Source organism: Oncorhynchus masou, chromosome 6 (assembly GCF_036934945.1).
Source record: "Oncorhynchus masou masou isolate Uvic2021 chromosome 6, UVic_Omas_1.1, whole genome shotgun sequence".
Taxonomy (NCBI): Eukaryota; Metazoa; Chordata; class Actinopteri; order Salmoniformes; family Salmonidae; genus Oncorhynchus; species Oncorhynchus masou.
Genome location: NC_088217.1, coordinates 3,232,638 through 3,254,993, shown reverse-complemented (window position 1 = coordinate 3,254,993; position 22,356 = coordinate 3,232,638). Strand labels below are relative to the sequence as shown.

The 22,356-nt window shown below is 44.5% G+C and overlaps 1 protein-coding gene across 2 annotated transcripts in view; it reads right to left on the bottom strand.

Moving 5' to 3' along the window:
* Positions 1-209: 209 nt before the first annotated feature.
* The window catches only part of LOC135541272 (MAP kinase-activated protein kinase 2-like), a 37,210-nt gene continuing 15,063 nt past the window's right edge, over positions 210-22,356 (bottom strand). The window contains exons 2-10 of one of the 2 annotated variants that reach the window (XM_064967388.1): positions 12,994-13,133; positions 11,099-11,163; positions 10,953-11,032; positions 10,689-10,815; positions 10,328-10,403; positions 8,487-8,611; positions 7,743-7,828; positions 3,955-4,035; positions 210-1,506 (exon numbers count right to left, since the gene is read on the bottom strand). In XM_064967388.1, the coding sequence (XP_064823460.1) occupies positions 1,345-1,506; positions 3,955-4,035; positions 7,743-7,828; positions 8,487-8,611; positions 10,328-10,403; positions 10,689-10,815; positions 10,953-11,032; positions 11,099-11,163; positions 12,994-13,133 (942 nt within the window). In that variant the 3' untranslated portion in view covers positions 210-1,344. The remainder of the gene's footprint in view (positions 1,507-3,954; positions 4,036-7,742; positions 7,829-8,486; positions 8,612-10,327; positions 10,404-10,688; positions 10,816-10,952; positions 11,033-11,098; positions 11,164-12,993; positions 13,134-22,356) is intronic. The other variant, XM_064967389.1, reaches the window with a different exon arrangement.

The window sequence follows — 22,356 nt, the reverse complement described above, 5'->3', positions numbered from 1 at the left end:
ACCCTGCCAAGCCACACTGCTTCTTAACACAAACCCTCCCCTAACCCGGGCGACGCTGGGCCAATTGTGCGACACCTCATAGATCTAACGGTCACGGCCGGCTGTGACACAGCCTGGGATCGAACCCGGGTCTGTAATGACACAGCTAGCAGGAGTACTTGTGACCCACAGTGAGAGGATGCAGGAACACACACACACGAGACACAAAGTGACAATACGATTCTGCAACACTATATTTATACACAAAATCAAAGCAGTATCAAAATGATGTAGAAGGTAGTTTTGGGGTGAAGCCCTCTGCATAGCACTCACACAGTACAAAGTCTGAGCAGAAAGGGATTCTTAACATTGTAACAGCTAGGATAAAGAACTACAACTGAAAAGACTAGAAAGACTACAAACCCCTAGAGAACAGCATCAGGCTGAAATGGCCTCTGGCTGCATTCCATTATGAAACATGGCTGCCTTGTCTCTGCCCTTAAACACTTGTACACTGGGCATATCAGCTCTCCACAAGTGCATAGGGGGTAGAGGGAAGTGGTTAAGGACTTTGGATGAAAGCCAGCGAGCTGGGTGCTGAGGCCAAGTGAACTGTACTCAACTATTCACCTTGTACTGTGGGAAAGTGGTTCATGAATGGGGCGTGGCTTCATATGTCTCTGAATGGGGCGTGGCCGGGGCGTGACTTCATACGTCTCTGAATGGGGCGTGGCCGGGGGGTGGCTTCGTATGTCTCTGAATGGGGCGTGGCTTCATATGTCTCTGAATGGGGCGTGACTTCATACGTCTCTGAATGGGGCGTGGCCGGGGGGTGGCTTCGTATGTCTCTGAATGGGGCGTGGCTTCATATGTCTCTGAATGGGGCGTGGCTTCATATGTCTCTGAATGGGGCGTGGCTTCATATGTCTCTGAATGGGGCGTGGCTTCATATGTCTCTGAATGGGGCGTGGCGTCACAGACCTCGATGTGTAAGTGTGTGTTTACATTCCCACAAGCCATTTCAATAACACACATGGTTTGTTAATCTATCACTAACTGATACAAGGAAATCTGTTTGGACTTAGTCATTTGGAAAAACCATGGACTCATACGTTCTTCTCATAATCTCTTGGTTGTTTTAAAAAGGTGAACATAGCAGAGTGGTTGATTAGGTAAAAACATTGATTAATCAAAATAAATGCTTTTTAAAAACATTAAAACTGGTCATGAAAAATAAACTTCTATGCTTTAAGAAAATCCATGCACTCCCCAGTGAGTCGATAACCCTTATTGCTTCTGTTTTACAACACGCGTATGAGTGGGTGTATCCCTGTGTGTGTGTGTGTGTGTGTGTGTATATATGTCTCATAGGGCAGGTCTCTGTGAGTCTGGGACCGTGTGATTGGCTGAGGGCTGTAATTTCTTCCTCCTCTTCATCAGAAGGGGATTGGAGGACTCCTCAATGGTCTTGATCTTGACTTGCTCATAGTCCACTCTCATGGTCGCTAAGGCGCTATTCATCTCCTCCTGAGAGACACACAGACAGGAAGTTCATCAGACAACGTTCTGTAACAACATCCCACTGACGTCTAGGTAGGAAGACATATTTAAACATTTTCTTTACCAAGACACCGACGGCCCCAAAAAGAGCAACGATTAAAACATTCCCAAACCAGAAACCGTGGATTGAGGGCAGCATTCGCGTGAAACTGAAAGCGCGAACCATTGCTTTTAATCAGGGCAAGTTGACCGGAAACATGACCGAATACAAACAGTGCAGCTATTCCCTCCGCAAGGCAATCAAACAAGCTAAGCGTCAGTATAGAGACAAAGTAGAATCTCAATTCAACGGCTCAGACACAAGAGGTATGTGGCAGGGTCTACAGTCAATCACGGATTACAAAAAGAAAACCAGCCCCGTCACGGACCAGGATGTCTTGCTCCCAGGCAGACTAAATAACTTTTTTGCCCGCTTTGAGGACAATACAGTGCCACTGACACGGCCTGCAACTGAAACATGCGGACTCTCCTTCACTGCAGCCGAGGTGAGTAAAACATTTAAACGTGTTAACCATCGCAAGGCTGCAGGCCCAGACGGCATCCCCAGCCGCGCCCTCAGAGCATGCGCAGACCAGCTGGCTGGTGTGTTTACGGACATATTCAATCAATCCCTATACCAGTCTGCTGTTCCCACATGCTTCAAGAGGGCCACCATTGTTCCTGTTCCCAAGAAAGCAAAGGTAACTGAGCTAAACGACTACCGCCCCGTAGCACTCACTTCCGTCATCATGAAGTGCTTTGAGAGACTAGTCAAGGACCATATCACCTCCACACTACCTGACACCCTAGACCCACTCCAATTTGCTTACCGCCCAAATAGGTCCACAGACGATGCAATCTCAACCACACTGCACACTGCCCTAACCCATCTGGACAAGAGGAATACCTATGTGAGAATGATGTTCATAGACTACAGCTCTGGATTTAACACCATAGTACCCTCCAAGCTCGTCATCAAGCTCGAGACCCTGGGTCTCGACCCCGCCCTGTGCAACTGGGTACTGGACTTCCTGACGGGCCGCCCCCCAGGTGGTGAGGGTAGGCAACAACATCTGTTCACCCACGACTGCGTGGCCATGCACGCCTCCAACTCAATCATCAAGTTTGCGGACGACACAACAGTGGTAGACTTGATTACCAACAACGACGAGACGGCCTACGGGGAGGAGGTGAGGGCCCTCGGAGTGTGGTGTCAGGAAAATAACCTCACACTCAACGTCAACAAAACTAAGGAGATGATTGTGGACTTCAGGAAACAGCAGAGGGAACACCCCCCTATCCACATCGATGGAACAGTAGTGGAGAGGGTAGTAAGTTTTAAGTTTCTCGGCATACACATCACAGACAAACTGAATTGGTCCACCCACACAGACAGCATCGTGAAGAAGGCGCAGCAGCGCCTCTTCAACCTCAGGAGGCTGAAGAAATTCGGCTTGTCACCAAAAACACTCACAAACTTCTACAGATGCACAATCGAGAGCATCCTGGCGGGCTGTATCACCGCCTGGTACAGCAACTGCTCCGCCCTCAACCGTAAGGCTCTCCAGAGGGTAGTGAGGTCTGCACAACGCATCACCGGGGGCAAACTACCTGCCCTCCAGGACACCTACACCACCCGATGTTACAGGAAGGCCATAAAGATCATCAAGGACAACAACCACCCGAGCCACTGCATGTTCACCCTGCTATCATCCAGAAGGCGAGGTCAGTACAGGTGCATCAAAGCTGGGACCGAGAGACTGAAAAACAGCTTCTATCTCAAGGCCATCAGACTGTTAAACAGCAACCACTAACATTGAGTGGCTGCTGCCTACACACTGACACTGACTCAACTCCAGCCACTTTAATAATGGGAATTGATGTAAAATATATCACTAGTAGTTTTGGAATAGTTTGGAATTGTTAGCTAGATTACTTGTTGGTTATTACTGCATTGTCGGAACTAGAAGCACAAGCATTTCGCTACACTCGCATTAACATCTGCTAACCATGTGTATGTGACAAATAAAATTTGATTTGATTTGACTAGTGTGCACTACACAGGGACTAGTGTGCACTACACGGGGACTAGTGTGCACTACACGGGGACTAGTGTGCACTACACGGGGACTAGTGTGCACTACACGGGGACTAGTGTGCACTACACGGGGACTAGTGTGCACTACACGGGGACTAGTGTGCACTACACGGGGACTAGTGTGCACTACACGGGGACTAGTGTGCACTACACGGGGACTAGTGTGCACTACACGGGGACTAGTGTGCACTACACGGGGACTAGTGTGCACTACACGGGGACTAGTGTGCACTACATGGGGACTAGTGTGCACTACATGGGGACTAGTGTGCACTACATGGGGACTAGTGTGCACTACATAGAGGATAGTGTTCCATTTAGGATGCATTCAGTCTCACCCTGAGGTCCTCCCAAGCATCTCTGTCCTCGATCAGAACTCGCCTGGTGTGGAGAGGAATCTGGGGAACCTCCATCGACTGCTACAGAGAAAGAGACACACACTATAGGGATGAGACACACACACACTATAGGGATGAGACACACACACACACACACACACACACACACACACACTATAGGGATGAGACACACACACACACACTAGGGATGAGACACACACACTAGGGATGAGACACACACACACTATAGGGATGAGACACACACTAGGGATGAGACACACACACACACACACACACACACACACTAGGGATGAGACACACACACACTAGGGATGAGACACACACACTAGGGATGAGACACACACACACACACACACACACACACACTAGGGATGAGACACACACACACACACTAGGGATGAGACACACACTAGGGATGAGACACACACACACTAGGGATGAGACACACACACACTAGGGATGAGACACACACACACACACACTAGGGATGAGAGACACACACACACACACACACTAGGGATGAGACACACACACACACACACACACACTAGGGATGAGACACACACACACACACTAGGGATGAGACACACACACACACACACACACTAGGGATGAGACACACACACACACACACACACTAGGGATGAGACACACACACACACACACACACTAGGGATGAGACACACACACACACACACACACTAGGGATGAGACACACACACACACACACACACTAGGGATGAGACACACACACACACACACACACTAGGGATGAGACACACACACACACACACACACTAGGGATGAGACACACACACACACACACACACTAGGGATGAGACACACACACACACACACACACTAGGGATGAGACACACACACACACACACACACACTAGGGATGAGACACACACACACACATACACACACACTAGGGATGAGACACACACACACACACTAGGGATGAGACACACACACACACACTAGGGATGAGACACACACACACACTAGGGATGAGACACACACACACTAGGGATGAGACACACACACACACACACACTAGGGATGAGACACACACACACACACACTAGGGATGAGACACACACACACACACACACACACACACTAGGGATGAGACACACACACACACACACACACACTAGGGATGAGACACACACACACACACACTAGGGATGAGACACACACACACACTAGGGATGAGACACACACACACACACACTAGGGATGAGACACACACACACACACACTAGGGATGAGACACACACACACACTAGGGATGAGACACACACACACACTAGGGATGAGACACACACACACTAGGGATGAGACACACACACACACACACACACTAGGGATGAGACACACACACACACTAGGGATGAGACACACACAGAGAGACACACACACTAGGGATGAGACACACACACCAAGGGATGAGACACACAGAGACACACACACATGCTAGGGATAAGACACACACACACACACACTAGGGATGAGACACACACAGAGACACACACAGAGACACACACACCAAGGGATGAGACACACAGACACACACACACATGCTAGGGATGAGACACACACACACACTAGGGAGACACACCACACACACACACTAGGGAGACACACACACACACACTAGGGAGACACACACACACACACTAGGGAGACACACACACACACACACACTAGGGAGACACACACACACACTAGGGAGACACACACACACACTAGGGAGACACACACACACTAGGGAGACACACACACACTAGGGAGACACACACACACTAGGGAGACACACACACACTAGGGAGACACACACACACTAGGGAGACACACACACACACTAGGGAGACACACACACTAGGGAGACACACACGCGCTAGGGATGAGACACACACTAGGGATGAGACACACACACTAGGGATGAGACACACACACTAGGGATGAGACACACACGCGATGTGACACACACACTCACACACGCTAGGGATGTGACAAATGGAAAATATTAATTGTTTTCCGTTAAATTAATAACATATATGTACAGTACCAGTCAAAAGATTGGACACACCTACTCATTCAAGGGTTTTTCTTTATTTTTGCTATTTTCTACATTGTAGAATAATAGTGAAGACATCAACACTATGAAATAACACATATGGACTCATATAGTAACCAAAAAAGTGTAATAAAATAAATTAATATTTGTTTATATGAGATTCTTTAAAGTCGCCACAATTTGCCTTGACAGCTTTGCACACTCATGGCATTCTCTCAACCAGCTTCACCTGGAATGCTTTTCCAACAGTCTTGAACGAGTTCCCACATATGCTGAGCATTTGTTGGCTACTTTCCTTCACTCGGAGGTTCAACTCATCCCAAACCATCTCAATTGGGTTGAGGTCAGGTGATTGTGGAGGCCAGGTCATCTGATGCAGCACCATCACTCTCCTTCTTGGTCAAATAGCCCTTACACAGCCTGGAGGTGTGTTGGGTCATTGTCCTGTTGAAAAACAAATGATAGTCCCACTAAGCGCAAACCAGATGTGATGGTGTATCACTGCAGAATGCAAAAAAATGTCTCTCAAATTTCCACCGGTCTAAAGTCCATTGCTCGTGTTTCTTGGCCCAAGCAAGTCTCTTCTTCTTATTGGTGTCCTTTAGTAGTGGTTCCTTTGCAGCAATTCGACCACGAAGGCAAGATTCATGCAGTCTCCACTGAACAGCTGATGTTGAGATGTGTCTGTTACTTGAACTCTGTGAAGCATTTATTTGGGCTGGAATTTCTGAGGCTGGTAACTGTAATGAACTTATCCCCTGCAGCAGAGGTAACTCTGGGTCTTCCTTTCCTGTGGCGGTCCTCATGAGGGACAGTTTCATCTTAGCGCTTCATGATTTTTGCGACTGCACTTGAAGAAACTTTCAAAGTTCTTGAAATTTTCCGTATTGACTGACCTTCATGTCTTAAAGTAGTTTTTCGTTGGGGCGGCAGGGTAGCCTAGTGGTTAGAGCGTTGGACTAGTAACCGGAAGGTTGTGAGTTCAAACCCCCGAGCTGACAAGGTACAAATCTGTCGTTCTGCCCCTGAACAGGCAGTTAACCCACTGTTCCCAGGCCGTCATTGAAAATAAGAATGTGTTCTTAACTGACTTGCCTGGTTAAATAAAGGTAAAATTAAAAATTAAAAAAGTGTAATTTTTTTGGAGATGTATTTAAAAAAAAAACTAAACAGAGTCTGGAGACGCCGTGGAGAACGTGCAACATCCTCCAGCATGACCGGTTTGGCGGTGGGTCAGTCATGGTGTGGGGTGGCATTTCTTTAGGGGGCCGCACAGCCCTCCATGTGCTCGCCAGAGGTAGCCTGACTGCCATTAGGTACCGAGATGAGATCCTCAGACCCCTTGTGAGACCATATGCTGGTGCGGTTGGCCCTGGGTTCCTCCTAATGCAAGACAATGCTAGACCTCATGTGGCTGGTGTGTGTCAGCAGTTCCTGCAAGAGGAAGGCATTGATGCTATGGACTGGCCCGCCCGTTCCCCAGACCTGAATCCAATTGAGCACATCTGGGACATCATGTCTCGCTCTTCTGTGAGTAATGTTTAGTGTTAATTTTTATTGTTTATTTCACTTTTGTATATTATCAACCTCACTTGTTTTGGCAATGTTAACACACGTTTCCCATGCCAATAAAGCCCCGTGAATTGAATTGACAGGGGAGAGGAGAGAGAGAGAAACTCACGTTGATCCATGGATGGTTCATGAACTCAGTGATGGTCATCCTCTGCGTGGGCTCGGTCTTCAGCAGGGTTCTGATGAGCTGCTTGGCTACACACACACACACAGTAACTATTAAGGTACATTTATATTGTGGAAATGCAGGATGGCGAAGTACTCTATATGTGAATTACCAAGTGCGCCAAGTGTGGACCAAAATATTCCTGAACAGCTTCTACCCCCCAAGCCATCAGACTGCTGAACAGCTTCTACCCCCAAGCCATCAGACTGCTGAACAGCTTCTACCCCCAAGCCATCAGACTGCTGAACAGCTTCTACCCCCAAGCCATCAGACTGCTGAACAGCTTCTACCCCCAAGCCATCAGACTGCTGAACAGCTTCTACCCCCAAGCCATCAGACTGCTGAACAGCTTCTACCCCCAAGCCATCAGACTGCTGAACAGCTTCTACCCCCAAGCCATCAGACTGCTGAACAGCTTCTACCCCCAAGCCATCAGACTGCTGAACAGCTTCTACCCCCAAGCCATCAGACTGCTGAACAGCTTCTACCCCCAAGCCATCAGACTGCTGAACAGCTTCTACCCCCAAGCCATCAGACTGCTGAACAGCTTCTACCTCCCCAAGCCATCAGACTGCTGAACAGCTTCTAACCCCAAGCCATCAGACTGCTGAACAGCTTCTACCCCCAAGCCATCAGACTGCTGAACAATTATCAAATATACAAGCCCACTATACAAGCCACACTTACCCTCCTCTGATACGTCGGACCACTCTGGGTTAGGAAACTCATACTGTCCCATTCTGATTCTCTTCTTCATCCCAGGAGAGATGGCCAGACCATGGTTAGAGTAGAACGGTGGATAACCACATAACCTGGGGGGGGACAGAGGAGAGGAGAGAGATGGACAGACCATTAGAGTAGAACGGTGGATAACCACATAACCTTGGGGGGGGGAAAGAAGAGAGGAGAGAGAGATGGACAGACCGTTAGAGTAGAAGGTTGGAAGGAAGGAGAGATGAGACTAGAATCATTTAATATTCAGTTTAGAAACACACAACCCATTTAGGAAACACAACCCGCTGAGAAACACATAGGACAAGTAGGAGTGTAAAGGGTTAACCCTAGAATAATGATACAGATATAGAGGTAGGAGTGTAAAGGGTTAACCCTATAATAATGATACAGATATAGAGGTAGGAGTGTAAAGGGTTAACCCTAGAATAATGATACAGATATAGAGGTAGGAGTGTAAAGGGTTAACCCTATAATAATGATACAGATAGAGGTAGGAGTGTAAAGGGTTAACCCTAGAATAATGATACAGATATAGAGGTAGGAGTGTAAAGGGTTAAAACCCTATAATAAATGACAAATCAAAAAATAACTTGTTTCAAAAAAATTAAAAACAGTTAAAAACTGAAAAGTAGTGCGTGCATATGTATTCACCCCTTTGCTATGAAGCCCCTAAATAAGATCTGGTGCAACCAATTACCTTCAGAAGTCACATAATTAGTTAAATAAAGTCCACCTGTGTGCAATCTAAGAGTCACATGATCTCAGTATATATACACCTGTTCTGAAAGGCCCTAGTGTCTGCAACACCACTAAGCAAGGGGCACCACCAAGCAAGCGGCACTATGAAGACCAAGGAGCTCTCCAAACAGGTCAGGGACAAAGTTGTGGAGAAGTACAGATCAGGGTTGGGTTAGAAAAAAATATCTGAAACTTTGAGCATCTCACGGAGCACCATTACATCCATTATTTAAACATGGAAAGAATATGGCACCACAACAAACCTGAACATATGGAAGAAGGTACTCTGGTCAGATGAGGCTAAAATTGAGCTTTTTGGCCATCAAGGAAAAGGCTATGTCTGGCGCAAACACCTCATCACCCCGAGAACACCATATTTTTCATCAGCAGGGACTGGTAAACTGGTCAGAATTGAAGGAATGATGGATGGAGCTAAATACAGGGAAATTCTTGAGGGAAACCTGTTTCAGTCTTCCAGAGATTTGAGACTGGGGACGGAGGTTCACCTTCCAGCAGGACAATGACCTTAAGCATACTGCTAAAGCAACACTCTAGTGGTTTAAGGGGAAACATTTAAATGTCTTGGAATGGCCTCGTCAAAGCCCAGACCTCAGTCCAATTGAGAATCTGTGGTATGACTTAAAGATCGCTGTACACCAGCGGAACCTATCCAACTTGAAAGAGCAGTTTAGCCTTGAAGAATGGGCAAACATCCCAGTGGCTAGATGTGCCAAGCTTATAGAGACATACCCCAAGAGACTTGAAGCTGTATTTGCTGCAAAAGGGTGACTCTACAAAGTATTGACTTTGGGGGGGGGGGGGGGGGGGTGAATAGTTATGCACGCTCAAGTTTTCAGTTTTTCACAATAAAACATATATTTTGCATCTGCAAAGTGGTAGTCATGTTGTGTAAATCAAATGATACAACCCCCCCCCGATTTTTATTTTATTTTTAATTCCAGGTTATAAGGCAACAAAACAGGAAAAATGCCAAAGGGGGGGTGGATACTTTCACAAGCCACCGTATGGGAGTGTGAGGTTGCCAGGTTACTTACAGGATGTACATGATGACGCCTAGCGACCACATGTCACATGACTTATCATACTTCTCTGGTCCCAACACCTCTGGAGCTGAGAGAGAGATACATATCACCAATGTTGATCTTCCCCTCACTATTAGTAATACAACTATTGGCAACATTGTTAAGACACTGGGCGCAGCTGATCATACAAACACTGCAATGTTCACTGTTAATTTCTAATGTTTTTTTTTTTTGTTCTGTTTCATTTCATTTGTAAACATAAAGCCCTTTGAAGAGACAGAGAAAATTCAAGACCGTAAACTATCCTAATGGTACATTCTGTATAGTTCAAGCAAGATGAGTGTGAGGTGCGTGAGTCGGTGGGTGCCCTTACCAACGTAGTATGGTGTGTAGCAAGGGGTGACCAGTGAGTTGTGTGTGGTGGTCTCTTTAGCAAAACCAAAGTCTGTCAGTTTCAGCAGCGCATTAGGCCTCTTAGATAAATACAGTAGGTTCTCTGGCTGAGAGAGAGAGAGAGAGAGAGCGAGCGAGGAGGTCTGTCACTATTGTTATATAATCAGATTTTAGAGTCAGCGATATCAGAAGGGGAAGCTTACAAGTCAGCGGGGTTAGAGGTCGAGGGACAGGGGTTAGGTACCTTGACATCTCTGTGAGCGATGTTGATGGCATGAAGGAACTGAATGGCCTCTCCTATACTCTTCATGATGTCAGAGGCCTCTGAAATACACACACAAAGTTAGCAAACAGATAAAGTTTTTGCCTCTGTGTCTGTGTGTGTTCTACCTCTCTCTGTGAAGGCCTGGTCTCCTCTGTCCTGGATACGACTGAACAGCTCTCCCCCATCCATGCTGTAACACACACACACACACACACACACACACACACACACACGGTTAGGGCCGAATTATAGTAAATCTAATCTCGATTCTCACGATGAGGTAGACCACGCACACACACCGCTCTGCATGCTACAGGCGGAAGGGTCTGAAACAAAACCAAGTGTTTGTCAGAACGTGTCATCTCTGGCAGCTTTCCAGTAAACTAACCCCAACACCCCCCCTCCCATCTCTCTGGGGTTAGTTTGTTAGTTTACTGGAAAGCTGCCAGAGAGGGCAAGGGGTCTCAGTCATTCAGAAAGAGAAACAGAAGAAAAAACAAGACCTTAGAAGAGATGAAAAAAAGAGAGAGAAACAGAGAGAGACAGAGAGAGAGTGTAACAGAGAGAGAGAAACAGAGAGAGAGAGAAAGAAAGAGAAAGAGAGAAACAGAGAGAGAAACAGAGAGAGAGAGAGAGAGAAAAAAAACTGACAGACAGAGAGACCATATTAATTATCTGCACCAGTCATGTGAACCATTCAACCAACCAACAACCTCAAAACACAATTAAGAAAAATGCATTGGAAATGTTGCCATTTCTTCTAACATCAAACGCTGTGACAGTCATGAAAAGCAATTGAAAACTGCTGCTACTGCTGTAAATGCTGTGACCACAAAAAACACCATCCCCAAGTGACAGCGATTACCACACCATGAGAATGTGCACCCCGGTGTGTGTGTGTGTGTGAGAGAGAATTTGTTCAGTGGTTTGATATCTCTCACGCCTCGTAAGTGGAAATAGAACAGTAAGTCAACGGAACGAACCTGGTTTAGGAGAAACGAATCAGCTTCATTTAACTCGACATGCTACTCTGCCGGCATCCCAAGCCGTGTCCTCAGAGCGGCCGGCTGGCGTGTTTACGGACATATTAAAGTCGAAGTCAAACCTTTGAACGGTCGTGTTTGTCTCGTGTCTGAGCCGTTGAATTGGCGACTTCACTTTTAGACAAAACATCCTGATTATTATAAATATGAAAATATTTAAAAAATGAATGATTTGTTTGTGTTTCTATTCCAAAGTAATGCCTGTCAACAACATGAAACTGGTTGTAAACAGTGTATTTAAAGCGATGCCACATACAATTGAAGGAGTAGAGAAATAATGTTTCCAGATCTTTTATGCATTTTTATGGGCTCATAGCAGTATGGTCTCATAGCAGTATGGGCTAATAGCAGTATGGGCTAATAGCAGTATGGGCTAATAGCAGTATGGGCTAATAGCAATATGGGCTAATAGAAGTAAGGCCAAATACACCTTTCCATCAAATAATTATTTTTTATATACAGTACCAGTCAAAAGTTTGGACACACCTACTCTTTCAAGGGGTTCTTTATTTTGACTATTTTCTACATTGTGGAATATATATAATATAATATATATAATAATAACATCAAAACGATGAAATAACACATATGGAATCATGTAGAGTGTACAAAGCTGTCATCAAGGCAAAGGGTGGCTGCTTTGAATAATCTAAAATCGATTTATATTTTTTTAACACTTTTTTGGTTACTACATGATTCCATATACATTATTTCATAGGTTTTGATGACTTCACTATTATTCAACACCTTCCCTCCTATGGCCCTCACAACGTCACAGCATAATAGAGAAAATGTAAAAAAAAATCAGAAAACATTTAAATTGGGAATATATTTCGTAGAACAGACATGATTCTGTTTTTGTGTTAGGCTACGCCCAAACCATATAACCACTGTCTCCCGAATTTCTAGCACAATCCTCTTTTTTTTGTCCCAAGTGTGTGTATTTTTAAATGCGGGCAGTGTCGTGTAGCACCCACCATTCCATGACGATGAGCAGACACTTCCTGCCCTGGTAGAGGTTTTCAAAGACGTCCACGATGCGTACGATGGTGGAACAGGGTGACGCCCGACAGTGAAGATCCACCTCCCTCCGAGCCTTCGCACAGTCCTGCAGCATCTATACACACACACACACACACACACACACACACACGTTAAAGAAGCTTGTGAAAGCCAGAAAGGCTCAAAAGGAGCCCACCTCCTGTTTCTGTAGTGAGGCAGCTTGATGTACAGGACACCCCCTGGACAGGACACTAGTCTATCTCCTGTTTCTGTAGTGAGACAGCTTGATGTACCAGGACACCCCCTGGACAGGACACTAGTCTATCTCCTGTTTCTGTAGTGAGACAGCTTGATGTACCAGGACACCCCCTGGACAGGACACTAGTCTATCTCCTGTTTCTGTAGTGAGGCAGCTTGATGTACCAGGACACTAGTCTATCTCCTGTTTCTGTAGTGAGGCAGCTTGATGTACAGGACACCCCCTGGACAGGACACTAGTCTATCTCCTGTTTCTGTAGAGAGACAGCTTGATGTACAGGACACCCCCTGGACAGGACACTAGTCTCTCTCCTGTTTCTGTAGTGAGACAGCTTGATGTACCAGGACACCCCCTGGACAGGACACTAGTCTATCTCCTGGTTCTGTAGTGAGACAGCTTGATGTAGCAGGACACCCCCTGGACAGGACACTAGTCTATCTCCTGTTTCTGTAGTGAGACAGCTTGATGTACAGGACACCCCCTGGACAGGACACTAGTCTATCTCCTGTTTCTGTAGTGAGACAGCTTGATGTACCAGGACACCCCCTGGACAGGACACTAGTCTATCTCCTGTTTCTGTAGTGAGGCAGCTTGATGTACCAGGACACCCCCTGGACAGGACACTAGTCTATCTCCTGTTTCTGTAGTGAGACAGCTTGATGTACCAGGACACCCCCTGGACAGGACACTAGTCTATCTCCTGTTTCTGTAGTGAGACAGCTTGATGTACAGGACACTAGTCTATCTCCTGTTTCTGTAGTGAGACAGCTTGATGTACAGGACACCCCCTGGACAGGACACTAGTCTATCTCCTGTTTCTGTAGTGAGGCAGCTTGATGTACCAGGACACCCCCTGGACAGGACACTAGTCTATCTCCTGTTTCTGTAGTGAGACAGCTTGATGTAGCAGGACACCCCCTGGACAGGACACTAGTCTATCTCCTGTTTCTGTAGTGAGACAGCTTGATGTACAGGACACCCCCTGGACAGGACACTAGTCTATCTCCTGTTTCTGTAGAGAGACAGCTTGATGTACCAGGACACCCCCTGGACAGGACACTAGTCTATCTCCTGTTTCTGTAGTGAGACAGCTTGATGTACCAGGACACCCCCTGGACAGGACACTAGTCTATCTCCTGTTTCTGTAGGGAGACAGCTTGATGTAGCAGGACACCCCCTGGACAGGACACTAGTCTATCTCCTGTTTCTGTAGTGAGGCAGCATGATGGACCAGTACACCCCCTGGACAGGATGCTAGTTTATAGCTGGGTCACATTATCAACAGTACTCTCATTTTATCACAGTAACCCAAACCTCTAGGATACATCCACATTACCCTTATAACCAAGGTCTCTAGTAATGTAGTGGCAGAGAGAAAGGAATATCTGCGTTCGTGGTGCGGTATAGTGGCGCCCTCTATGGGTGGCAGTCAGTAATTACAGCTAGGTGACCAGTCGTTCCACCTCAAAAAGCACCAGAAACCATCTCAGAGTGTTCTGAAATTGTGTCTGGAGTTAGAAACAGATAAGATTTACATTCCTGAAACATCATTTTAAAAATATTATTTGATCTCAAGAGAAATTATTCTAATTAACTAAACTCAAAATTGTACATGGTGTCCAGCTCAGGATAACCAAAACATTTCTTTATTAAAAGACTATCAGAAAGAATGTATTCAGTCCACACACACACACACACACACACACACACACACACACACACACACACACACACACACACACACACACACACACACACACACACACACACACACACACACACACACACACACACACACACACACACACACACGCCTAGTGGTTAGAGCGTTGGACTAGTAACCGGAAGGTTGCAAGTTCAAACCCCCGAGCTGACAAGGTACAAATCTGTCGTTCTGCCCCTGAACAGGCAGTTAACAGTTAACACTGTTCCTAGGCCGTCATTGAAAATAAGAATTTGTTCTTTACTGACTTGCCTAGTAAAATAAAAATAAAAAGAGTTAAATAAAGGTAAAATAAAATGGTCTCAGAGCAGCGCGAAATAGTTGCCCACAGCGGGTAGACTATATTATATCACCATATTTAAGATAATTTAGTTTTCAAAAGAAACAAAAGTGAGCAATTGTAATCTGAATAAAGGCCAAAATATTTACTGTTGTTTTTAGAGGGAGAGAAACCATAAGCCCACCTTGCCTATTTTCTTTTAGACAAGGACATCCCGGCCAGCCAAACCCTCCCTATGGGACTCCCAATGTGATACAGCCTGGATTCGAACCAGGGACTGTAGAGATGCCTCTCGTTAATAACAATAACACATTTTTGTACACTTCCATGTTATTAAAAGGTTCCAATTGATAACCTTTTTTACTAAATTTTTACATCAATTAGTATATTTGAATTTAACCACAATATTTGTTGTATTATTTGTTCTGTCTTTAATAATAATAAATCACTTTATTTTAAAAAAAGGTCTAAGACAGTGCAACCTGCCCTGCTACAGATGCTGGTTCAATATCCGTGCCGGCCGCGACTGGGAGCCATGAGGCGACTCTAAATAACAAACCAACTTTATTTACAAATTAGTAACAATGTCTCACCCCACATTCAAGAATGGCCCTTATTTGAAAACAAAATAATAATCTCCAAAATATATATATAAACAAATAAAGTGATTTATTATTATTAAAGACGGAACAAATAATTGTTACTAATTTGTAAATAAAGTTGGTTTGTTATTTAGAGTCGCCTCATTGTTACACTTGAAACTCACACTCTGCTTATGTATCCCAGTTAGGCTCTTGTAAAATGGATTAATGTGCTTAATTCAAATCAAATGTTATTGGTCACATGTTTAGCAGATGTTATTGTGGGTGTAGTGAAATACTTGTGTATTCCAACTAGAGGTCGGCCGATTAATTTGGGCAGGAAATCGGTATTTTTGGACACCGATTTTACACCTTTATTTAATCTTTATTTAACCAGGCAAGTCAGTTAAGAACACATTCTTATTTACAATGACACCCTAGGAACAGTGGGTTAACTGCCTGGTTCAAGGTCAGAACGACAGATTTTCATCTTGTCAGCTCGGGGGAACCAATCTTGCAACCTTACAGTTAACTAGTCCAACGCAATAACGACTGTTGCACTCCACAAGGAGACTGACTGCCTGTTATGCGAATGCAGTAAGCCAAGGTAAGTTGCTAGCTAGCATTAAACCTATCTTATAAAAAACAATCAATCATATTCACTAGTTATAACTACACATGGTTGATGATATTACTAGATATTATCTAGCGTGTCCTGCGTTGCATATAATCTGACTGAGCATACAAGTATCTAAGTATCTGACTGAGCGGTGGTTGGCAGCAGCAGGCGCGTAAACATTCATTCAAACAGCACTTTCGTGCGTTTTGTCAGCAGCTCTTCGTTGTGCGTCAAGCATTGCGCTGTTAATGACTTCAAGCCTATCAACTCCCGAGATTAGGCTGGTGTAACCGAAGTGAAATGGCTGGCTAGTTAGCGCTCTAATAGCGTTTCAAACGTCACTCACTCAGCCTTGGGGTGGTTGTTTCCCTTGCTCTGCATGGGTAACGCTGCTTCGAGAGTGGCTGTTGTCGTTGTGTTCCTGGTTCGAGCCCAGGGAGGAGCGAGGAGAGGGACGGAAGCTATACTGTTACACTGGCAATACTAAAGTGCCTATAAGAACATCTAATAGTCAAAGGTATATGAAATACAAATGGTAGAGGGAAATAGTCCTATAATAACTACAACCTAAAACTTCTTACCTGGGAATATTGAAGACTCATGTTAAAAGGAACCACCTGCTTTCATATGTTCTCATGTTCTAAGCAAGGAACTGAAACGTTAGCTTTTTCACATGGCACATATTGCACTTTTACTTTCTTCTCCAACACTTTGTTTTTGCATTATTTAAACCAAATTGAACATGTTTCATTATTTATTTGAGGCTAAATTGATTTTATTGATGTATTATATTAAGTTAAAATAAGTGTTCATTCAGTATTGTTGTAATTGTCATTATTACAAATCATTTTTGTAATTTAAAAAAATCATTATTATTATTATTTTTTTTAAATTGGCCGATTAAATCGGTATTAGCTTTTTTGGTCCTCCAAAAATCGGTATCGACGTTGAAATATCAGTCGACCTCTAATTCAAACAGCAGTAATATCTTTCAGGTTATGTTGAATATAGGACTCATTTTACTGTGGATATAGATACTTTTGTACCTGTTTCCTCCTGCATCTTCATAAGGTCCTTTGCTGTTGTTCCGGCATTGATTTGCACCGAAGTACATTCATCTCTAGGAGATGCTCTCCTCCCTGAGCGGTATGACGGCTGTGTGGTCCCATGGTGTTTATACTTGCGTACTATTGTATGTACAGATAAACGTGGTACCTTCAGGCATTTTGAAATTGCTCCCAAGGATGAACCAGACTTGGAGGTCTACAATTTATTTTCTGAGGGGAGGTTATGGATGATTTTTGATTTCCCCATGATGTCAAGCAAAGAGGCACCGAGTTTGAAGGTAGGCCTTGAACTACATCCACAGGTACACCTCCAATTGATTCAAATTATGTCAATTAGCCTTTCAGAAGCTTCTAAAGCCCAGACATCATTTTCTGGAATTTTCCAAGCTGTTTAAAGGCACAGTCATCTTAGTGTATGTAAACTGCTGACCCACTGGAATTGTGATACAATTATAAGTGAAATAATCTGTCTGTAAACAATTGTTGGAAAAATGAAATAAATAAAAACTACATGACCAAAAGTATGTGGACACCAGCTCATCGAACACCACATTCCAAAATCATGGCCATTAATATGGAGTTGGTCCCCCTTTGCTGCTATAACAGCTTCCACTCATCTGGGAAGGCTTTCCACTAGATGTTGGAACATTGCTGCGGGGACTTGCTTCCATTCAGCCACAAGAGCATTCGTGAGGTCGGTCACTGATGTTGGGCGATTAGACCTGGCTCGCAGACGGTGTTCAAATTCATCCCAAAGGTGTTCGATGGGGTCGAGGTCAGGGCTCTGTGCAGGCCAGTCAAGTTCTTTCACAACGATCTCGACAAACAATTTCTGTATGGACCTTGCTTTGTGCATGGGGGAATTGTCATGCTGAAACAGGAAAGGGCCTTCCCCAAACTGTTGCCACAAAGTTGGAAGCACAGAATCATCTAGAAGGTCATTGTATGCTGTAGCGTTAAGATTTCCCTTCACTGGAACCAAGGGGCCCGAACCATGAAAAACAGCCCCAGACCATTATTCCTCTTCCACCAAACTTTACAGTTGGCACTATGCATTGGGGCAGGTAGCGTTCTCCTGGCATCACCAGATTCGTCCATCAGACTGCCAGATGGTGAAACGTGATTCATCACACCAGAGAACGGTATCACTGCTCCAGGGTCTAATGGCGGCGTGTTTTACACCACTCCAGCCGACGCTTGGAATTGCGCATGGTGATCTTAAGACTTGTGTGTGGATGCTCGGCCATGGAAACCCATTTCATGAATCTCCCGACGAACAGTTCTTGTGCTGACGTCGCTTCCAGAGGCAGTTGAACTCGGTAGTGAGTTTTGCAACCAGGGGCAGGGGATATTGACGTTCTATGCGCATCAGCACTTAGTGGTCCCGTTCTGTGACCTTGTGCGGCCTACCAATTCGCGGTTGAGCCGTTGTTGCTCCTTTGAAGGGGTGTCCACATACTTTTGTGTATATATAATTTAACAAAAATCCAAAAGATCTGTACCTCTATGTCCTACAGCCCTGCACACACACACACACACCCCCCCCATCATGGCTAAATCAGTTAAACTGGAGCGTGTGTGTTCGGGCCACATTTTTTTCCTAAATCAACCCATTCAATGTCGGTGCATCTGCTGTTGAAGTACAGTACAAAAACCTGGTCCTTCATTATTTTGGTTCATGTTGCTAATTCTTCTTGCATTCGTTGCTAGAGAAGTTTAGCAACCAACCTAACGCTTGTGCAACTACGGGGAAAAACAGACGTGGTTGGCTTAGATTGTTGACAACGTGTAAACTATATTTAGTGTCCAAAATGTTTGAAAACATAAACACATTTGCACAATGAGCAATTTTTGTCTCTCAAATACATTGTTGCATTGTTAACATGATGACAGTCAAAACACCTCACAAGACAATAACAATAACAAGTAACAATAACAAGACACAATGTACTGAAACCAGCCACCTACCAGTCCCCACAAGGCAGCTTCGTGTCATTGTTGCTAGCCCGTTCAGAATCACAACAATGCACGCCTTCCAGCCATAGGTCCACCCACTTGGGAGCCAGGCCCAGCCAATCAGAATGAGTTTTTCCCCACAAAAAGGCTTTATTACAGACAGAAATACTCCAAAGTTCCATCAGCTGTCCAGGTGGCTGAGCCGGTAGGTGAAGGTCCTGAGCTAGCGTGGTTACATGTGGTCTGCGGTTGTGAGGTCGGTTGGACATACTGCGATATTCTACCACGATGAGGAGGATCCAATCAGGACCCAGAGGTCTGGAGTACCACGATGAGGATGATCCAATCAGGACCCAGAGGTCTGGAGTACCACGATGAGGATGATCCAATCGGGACCCAGAGGTCTGGAGTACCACGATGAGGATGCTCCAATCCGGACCAGATAAAGTCAACAGACTCAAGACTCAGTATGATCTGATACAGGGCTCTCCTGGAGTTACCATCTAGTGCACCTGATTCTAATCACTAGCTGGTTGATAAGCTACAGGAGGGTAAACTCTCCAGGAGATCTGAACCTCCAGCTAGTCCCCCCCAAAATTCTTTGTTTGTGCAAAAGTCTCGGGTTAATATGGAATAGTAATGCGGACTGTATTACAATCATATTGTCACAGTTGTTATTGTTATTTTTTTAATTTTTTTAAATTGTCATATATTCTGTAACTGGTCATCAGGTGCTGTTTGCATTTTCAATAGCTCACATCAGTCAACAGACATTTTAGTGCAGAACAACGTTGCCCGGACACATATGTATTATTTGTAGTGAGACGAAAAGAGACATATGGTCAAAGAGTAGCTAATACTGACGATCAAGGTAAGAACAGACATAGCCTCCTACTACCTTTTGATGACTCTGTCGCAGTGTTATGAGCATCGGTTTGAGTAGCTAACTAGCTAGTTACGGTGGATAACTAGCTAGTTAAAAACAAAATATTGTTGTTTTTTTAAACCTAAAAAATCAACATCTTTCTCGAATATTCAAATGAAAGGAAGTGGTCATAATTAATCGTTCTCTGAGATTTGAGTGTCACTGTCGACTGTGGCGCTATCAGGCTACCATTTAGGGAATGGGGTTCTCCGAGGAGTTCCCATTTGGTGAAAGGGGTTCTCCGAGGAGGTCCCATTTAGGGAATGGGGTTCTCCGAGGAGGTCCCATTTAGGGAATGGGGTTCTCCGAGGAGTACCCATTTGGGGAATGGGGTTCTCAGAGGAGATCCCATTTGGGGAATGGGGTTCTCAGAGGAGATCCCATTTGGGGAATGGGGTTCTCAGAGGAGATCCCAAATGACCTTCAGGAATTTGGAGTATTGACCACTGAGGTAAAACAAGAACTGGAGGCTACGTCCAAGATGTCCGACCGTTGTTTTCAAGGTATTCTACTCACATTTGCGTACCTCGATTCATGGACCGTCTTTATCGGGCTTGCATCTGATTTAAACGGATCAAAATCACATGAGCAGCGACGACGTCATCATGTTATCCAAAAACATGACAGACATTGGATGAATGTAAAATGTTAATATCTTTGGCTGTGAGAGATGTAAAATTATTTTTATTAGAATCTTTTTATATCATTTGTATTATTATTATTATTATTTTTATTAAATCGGCCTCAGCGACCGGCTTGATTCGGTTCTATGTAGCAACATCTGTACGTGTTTTTTTTTTTTAAATTTTAAAACATTGGTTAAAAGTAGAGACTCAGATCTAGAAAAATTGTATATCATACACTACAGTTGAGGAATAATGGGAAAGTAATTATGTTTTCAAAGTTGATAATCTTGTAACCCCACTTTTGAGAAAATGGCCCTTGAATGTACTTTGTCTACACCCATTTGTTCACACCCTCTTAAGCCTTAGCCCCACCCATCTCTTTCAGGATTCACATGTAAAGGCCATGTACTAAACAGAGTGGGTAAGGTAGTGTAGTAAACAACCAGAGACTAATAGTGGTGAAAGTAGAAGCAAAAATACACTATCTAGTCCTTGGTCTAGTGGTTGTTGTCCTTGATGATCTTTATGGCCTTCCCAATGTTACAGAAAGGCCATAAAGATCATCAAGGACAACAACCACCCGAGCCACTGCCTGTTCACCCTGTTATCATCCAGAAGGCGAGGTCCGAGAGACTGAAAAACAGCTTCTATCTCAAGGCCATCAGACTGTTAAACAGCCACCACTAACATTGAGTGGCTGCTGCCAACACACTGACTCAACTCCAGCCACTTTAATAATGGGAATTGATGGGAAATGGAAAATATATCACTAGCCACTTTAAACAATGCTACCTAATATAATGTTTACATACCCTACATTATTCATCTCATATGTATACGTATATACTGTACTCTATATCATCTACTGCATCCTTATGTAATACATATATCACGAGCCACTTTAACTATGCCACTTTGTTTACATACTCATCTCATATGTATATACTGTACTCGATACCATCTACTGTATCTTGCTTATGCTGCTCTGCACCATCACTCATTCATATCTTTATGTACATATTCTTTATCCCCTTACACTGTGTATAAGAAATTAGTTTTGGAATTGTTAGTTAGATTACTTGTTGGTTATTACTGCATTGTCGGAACTAGAAGCACAAGCATTTCGCTACACTCGCATTAACATCTGCTAACCATGTGTATGTGACAAATAAAATTTGATTTGATTATCCTAATCTGACTTTGGTGCAGGTCATGTTGATCTTTACATTACCATCTCTGGTAAACACACACTGTCTCACATGCTTAGCATACAGAAGGTGCAAACGGTAGGGTGAAATGGTA